Genomic DNA, 6,483 nt, shown 5'->3' with positions numbered 1-6,483 from the left:
CTCTCTCTCTTTTCGTTGTTGAATGTGTTCTCTGTGTCCCTCGCCCTCGTCAGAGTCCATCAGTGGAGAGGTTCTTTGCAGTTTGTCAGGAAGAGGGACAGAAACCAGCAGAAGACACACAAGAGGTACACACACACACACACACATGCAACCACACACACACACACACACACATACACACACACACACACACACACACACACACACACACACACACACACACACACAATTCCCTGAGAAAGTATTGACCCCAGCCTGGCTATCCTTCTGTCCCTTCTGTCTCTCCCTACCTCTCCTTCTGCTTCCTCCCTCATTTTATCTCTTCCTCTCACTACATCTCTACATTCTCTATCCTTCCCCTTTACTTCTCTCTCCCTGCCCCCATCTCTCCCTCTGTACCCCACCCCCTTCATCTCCCCTTCTCTCTCTCTCTCTCTCTCTCTCTCTCTCTCTCTCTCTCTTCAGCGCATGGAGGAGATGGACCTGGAGATGTTGGCTCCTTACATCTCCATGGACGACGACTTCCAGCTCACATTCCTCACGGCCTTGCCGGAGGGCTGTGACCTCACATCCTCGTCTTCCTCCTCCTCTTCATCATGCAAACTGCACACCGCCACATCTACTGCCACCAGCCTCAGGAAACGGTAGGTGACTCCGCCTTCCACTAGAGGGAGCTCTCTAACAAAAACACAAAGGCAGGCACCATGAAAGATCACTTTAGAAACCCTATCCCAGGGGTTTTCAAAGTATGAGAGAGTGAGCCCCCCCTCAGAGAACAAATTTCAGCTACAACACATTTTAACATCTTTATCTAAGCATGTTTTTGCTTAACTTTTTTTAAATACATTTGAACAGCTTAATCTGTAAACTGCCAGTTTAGCCTCCTTTTTAGCTCACCTCTACTTTAGTGGGAGCAATGAGTTTGCGTTTGACTTTGCGTCTTCGCGTTACTTTCCTGGTTTATTTTTTCTCACGTCGCGCCCCCCCTGAGGAACTCTGGCGCCCCCCAGGGGAGGCGCGCCTCACAGTTTGAAAACCACTGCCCTATCCCTAACCCAGGATCACTGGGCTAACCCTTACTCTTAACATTTGCGTCACTTTTCCAAAAATATTAAGCTTGTGCATGATGCATATCATCTACATTTATGGCAACAATTTCTGCTGTCTAGCTCAATGAAAAGGGCTTCACTTCATCTCTCTTACAGTACACACTAATCGAATTTCTCTCTCACACACATCGTATCAATATGTCTCTTACACACATTGTATCTGTGTCTCTCTGCCACACATTGTATCTATATCTCTCTCACATTATATCTGTGTCTCTCTTTCACATATCTCTCTTTCACATTGTATCTGTTTCTCTCTCATTGTATGTGATTCTCTCTCTCTGTGTGTGTCTCTCTCTCTCATTGTGTGTGTGTCCCTCTCTCTCATTGTGTGTGTGTCCCTCTCTCTTATTGTATCTGTGTCTCTCTCTCTCATTGTGTGTGCCTCTCTCTCATTGTATCTGTGTCTCTCTCTCATTGTGTGTGTCTCTCTCTCTCATTGTATCTCTGTCTCTCTCTCATTGTGTGTGTCTCTCTCTCTGTGTGTGTCTCTCTCTCTCATTGTGTGTGTGTCCCTCTCTCTTATTGTATGTGTCTCTCTCTCTCATTGTGTGTGCCTCTCTCTCATTGTATCTGTGTCTCTCTCTCATTGTGTGTGTCTCTCTCTCTCTCATTGTATCTCTGTCTCTCTCTCATTGTGTGTGTCTCTCTCTCATTGTTTGTGTCTCTCTCATTGTATCTGTGTGCCTCTCTCTCTCATTGTGTGTGTCTCTCTCTCTCTCTCATTGTGTGTGTCTCTCTCTCTCATTATGCCTCTCTCTCATTGTGTGCCTCTCTCTCTCATTGTGTGTGTCTCTCGCTCTCTGATTGTGTGTCTCTCCCTCTCATTGTATCTGTCTCTCTCCACCAGGACCCTCGGTCTTGACAGGACCCTCTCATCCGTGTTTGAGGTTGAGGACAAGCGACAGCGACGGGACTTGTCCTCTGTGGACCAGGACCTGCTCTTCACACACAGACTACTGGTGAGGGAGGCTCACAGAGCATCCTTGTCTGAAACTCGCTTAAAGGGGACACATTATACCACCAGGTGTGAGTGTGATTAGCCATTACAAGCCGTTTTTTAAAATCTGCCTGATTTTAAAATCTAACTTCTGACATCACAGGTGGGCATGTCCACCTAGATGTGTGATGGATAGATCAGTCTACCAGCCTAACCATTGGACTGTAGCAAACGTTGCTCCTCTATCCGTCATACATCTAGGTGGACACGCCCATTTGATGTCAGAAGACAACGATTTTTTTGAAACGGCTTGTAATGGCTAATCACACTCACACCTGGTGATTTAATATGTCACCTTTAACCCATTTGTGCCGGTGTCACACCAAATTTGTACCGGGTGCCAAATTTGTACCGGGTACGTTATCCATACGTAATCCATTCCAAACCTGCCTGGCAACAGATGATCGCGGACGATCGCGTCGATTGACGTAGGAAGGTTCAAGAACATTCACGGTTAAACACTCTGTTTACTACACATTAAACAAAGAGGTTACTAGCTAAATTCGATTAAACAATTAAATGCAATACAAATATAAAGTTAGGAACGCTAATAAATGTAATTTGTAAAGTTAGGGCTATCTGTTTTGTCGCGCTCAATGAACGACTTCGCGAATGTTCTTGAACTCAATGAACGACTTCGCGAATGTTCTTGAACCTTCCTACGTCAATCGACGCGATCATCCGCGATCATCTGTTGCCAAGCAGGTTTGGAATGGATTACGTATGGATTACGTACCCGGTACAAATTTGGTGTGACAAATTACATTTATTAGCGTTCCTAACTTTATATTTGTATTGCATTTAATTGTTTAATCGAATTTAGCTAGTAACCTCTGTGTTTAATGTGTAGTAAACCGAGTGTTTAACCGCGAATGTTCTTGAACCTTCCTACGTCAATCGACGCGATCGTCCGCGATCATCTGTTGCCAGGCAGGTTTGGAATGGATTACGTATGGATTACGTACCCGGTACAAATTTGGCACCCGGTACAAATTTGGTGTGACAGCACCCGGTACAAATTTGGTGTGACACCGGTTGCTGCGCAGCGCAAAATTGTATCTAGTAGATACAATGTTGCGCCGCGCAGCAGCCGGCACAAATGGGTTAACTCTTCACTTAACTCATTGGGATGTCATCCAGATGGAGGACAACTGTAGTTGGAGACATTACATTTTTTTCTCCCGTCTTTAGGACTGCCTGGATGACACTGACCAATCAGATCTTGATCTGGAGCCCCGCCCCCAGAAGAGCCAGTTGCTGACTGACAGAGATCCAGTCTTCGGAGGCTTACAGGGACTGTGTGACACAGCAGGTAGGCCTGGACACACACACACACACACACACACACACACACACACACACACACACACACACACACACACACACACACACACACACACACACACACACACACACACACACACACACACACACACACACACACACTAATTACTCTCTCTCTCCCACCAGCTCTGATGAGGGATGTCTTTTCGTCCCGCCCACCTGACCGATCTCCTCTCTCACCTATGAGTTGATGAGATTCCTGTCAATCAAGAATAAAATGTTCTGCCTGAACGCGCACAAACCAAAACCTGACGACCCACTGCCACCTGATTCTTCCTCTAGTTGGAATTGTGGGTTCGAACATGGTAATGAATGAATGAATGATGCAAATAACTCTAAATTGTTTTTGGTTGACCCATGAATCCAGAGCTGCTTGGGTTGATTTAGCAGTCCTGACCATGAGACTACGTACACTATAAACGCTGTGAAATTGATTCTGCTGGTGCGCTTCGATACTATCCTTTATGCCAGCTTTCCTTCTTTTCTATTAAACCGCATTTTACAGACATTTCACTCTGTGGATTATTAATCAGGTCAAAGATTGCTTCAACCAGGTTTCAGTTTATAAGAGGCAGCTTCTGTTTAAAGCAATTCTGTTAGAATTTAAAAAATAGATCAGTTCAACATCTCAGAAATCTGCATGATGCATTTACTTTCAAGTCATGGACAACTCATAACCTTTCTATCATGTCACCTTACAGAAAATCGTTGAAAACAAATAAAAAGACAAATATCAGTGGCATAGTTTAAAATATATGTTTTTGTATACCTTAAGTCTTTCTTAGATAATTGGATGTTTTAAAGCTATATTTTGTATGACTTTTGCCATAAATGTAGACGATATGCATCAAGAACAAGCTTAATATTTTTGGAAAAGTGAGGTTTGTTTTAGTATATCTTGGATAGCCAGAGAGGTGGTGCTCAACCCATAGAACAACAATGCTTAAAGCGCCTCATAAATAATTCTGAATTGAGGCTTATAAAATGTTTTTACAATTATCATTTCATCTGCATATCTTCAGAAAACCGCTATATTTGAGCTTTTAGGAGTTAATGTCTTGTGTGCAACATTGGATTCCTTTATATACTCATGACTTTTAAAGATTGTACGAGTGATCCTTCCTTTGTTTATTTGAGTCCACATCTTAAACTGTAGCACCTGTTTGAGTTTATTAAACATAATTTTTCTTAAGCCTTCTTTTAAGTGTTTTATTTTATTTATAGCCTAACACCAACTACACAATATTTAAACTTGTTTTGTATTCAGACCTTCTACAAACACATTTATTCCAATTAGATATAATCAAACTGTCCGTTTTTGGGGATACAATATTTGTCAGTCATATATTAGTACTGCAAGCTGTCCACAGTCTAGCAGACATTACAACTATTGAATCCATTCTCATTTAATAAATACATCTATTTGTACTAACCACTAATAGGCAATATTATTTTTATCATTAAACTACAAACATGATCTACAGCAGGGAGCCAATAGGAAGAGTGCCCTGAGTCATTCAGAAACATGTTGCTTCTTCAATATCAAGTCACTGAACCGTGTTAACGCCAGCATTTTGTTAAGGACTTGCGATAGTCACTTCCGGGTGAACTTTTCCCCTTTCCCATCAATCTATTTCGCTCTCGCTCATCAGTGTGTTTCATGTGGGAACCCCCCCCCCCCCCCCCCCCCCCCCATGTGGTGAATTCATCTGACTGTAAGGGATTATTTACATTTAGGCGTTCTCCACTTCTCCCTTTAACTTCCTGTTGAAACAGTAGCCACTGTCGCTGTCCTTTTGATAATTCATAATCTTTCCCCGTGATGCATGCCTCCTCTTTTGTCCACTTTTACTATGAAAATAGGTTTTATATAGCTTAGGAAATTCCCAATTGTATACAGAGTCGTATCACAGGTAAACCCTGGGTTTCTCTGCGCTTCCCTGAAATCTAGTGATAACAGGTGTACAGCAATCTGTGACGTCACAAATGGGATAAACTTTGGTTTTCCTTCAAATTATGAATGATTCAATATAGGTTGGCTGTTTACAAATACACATGTTAAAAGGTTATTTATTCAATGATTGATTTGAGTCAAATAATAACTCCGTTACGTAGATGTACACATATTTTTATAGTCGCTAATAGTCACAGCTTCATTGACAAAATATAAATCGAATTGCCTGCCATGTTTCTTGTGAATGCGTCACTTGAGTCCGACGACAAGCTTATACCTGATCGTTAAGTACTGCTGTTTCACCAACATCCGCTTTTACCAGCAGCTGTGTCCATCCGTGCTTGTTGTGAAAACAGCCTTTGATGAGAGGAACAACTTTCATTCCTTCTGCAGCCCATCCAGCCTTTTCTTACCAACACTTGGCCAAGCCCGACTTTTACAGTCAAACAGAACCTCCGCTTCTGCTTTCCAGTTAGGACACGCCTTCTCAGTTTGTGGCGTAGATTCGGGCGAGCCCTTGTTGAGCCGCATTGACACGGCACGTGGATCAATTGTATAAACTTTTAAAGTTTTTTTTCATTTGTTTATCACTTTAAAAACTTGCTGTAATGAGCGTTAAAACTAAGTTACTTTGCCGATTGATTTTCGTGACATTTATTTATGTGAAATGCATAAAGCACTTATAAAATATAAAATAAGTCTGTCAAGAGGTCCCCAGAACTCCAGGTCATCACGGGGCTGGTCAGACGTTCAACAACCATGGTGAAGCAGCTTTTAGTTTTTAAGATCTGGAAAAAAAATCCAAAACATGAAGTTTGCCTCGACACTTTATACTTACTTTATTCACTTGATAAGTCTTCCGTATACGTGTTATGTCACCATTGACCATTTTAAATGGTTGCATTTTGTTGTTGTATTCGTCATTTAAATGGCTTTAACGCGTGATTCCTGAAGGGTAGTATAAATAGACATGCCCTGCTGTCAGGGTGATTAGCTTGTTGTTGCTGTCCACAGATCATTAAATAGAGCCTAACATTAGCTCACCGAGTATGTGACTCGTGCATTCCGACCACATA

General features: G+C 42.3%; 1 protein-coding gene across 1 annotated transcript in view; it reads left to right on the top strand.

Moving 5' to 3' along the window:
* Positions 1 to 4,650, top strand: part of hif1al (hypoxia inducible factor 1 subunit alpha, like) — a 20,214-nt gene extending 15,564 nt beyond the window's left edge. Inside the window, exons 11-15 of the mRNA XM_079733188.1 lie at positions 54 to 125; positions 466 to 644; positions 1,960 to 2,071; positions 3,301 to 3,421; positions 3,580 to 4,650. Coding sequence (XP_079589314.1) covers positions 54 to 125; positions 466 to 644; positions 1,960 to 2,071; positions 3,301 to 3,421; positions 3,580 to 3,644 — 549 coding nt within the window. The 3' untranslated portion in view covers positions 3,645 to 4,650. The remainder of the gene's footprint in view (positions 1 to 53; positions 126 to 465; positions 645 to 1,959; positions 2,072 to 3,300; positions 3,422 to 3,579) is intronic.
* The last annotated feature ends 1,833 nt before the right edge of the window (positions 4,651 to 6,483 follow it).

The sequence above is a fragment of the Pollachius pollachius genome, assembly GCF_949987615.1.
Source record: "Pollachius pollachius genome assembly, chromosome: 3".
Taxonomy (NCBI): Eukaryota; Metazoa; Chordata; class Actinopteri; order Gadiformes; family Gadidae; genus Pollachius; species Pollachius pollachius.
This window is presented reverse-complemented; position numbering and strand designations above follow the sequence as displayed.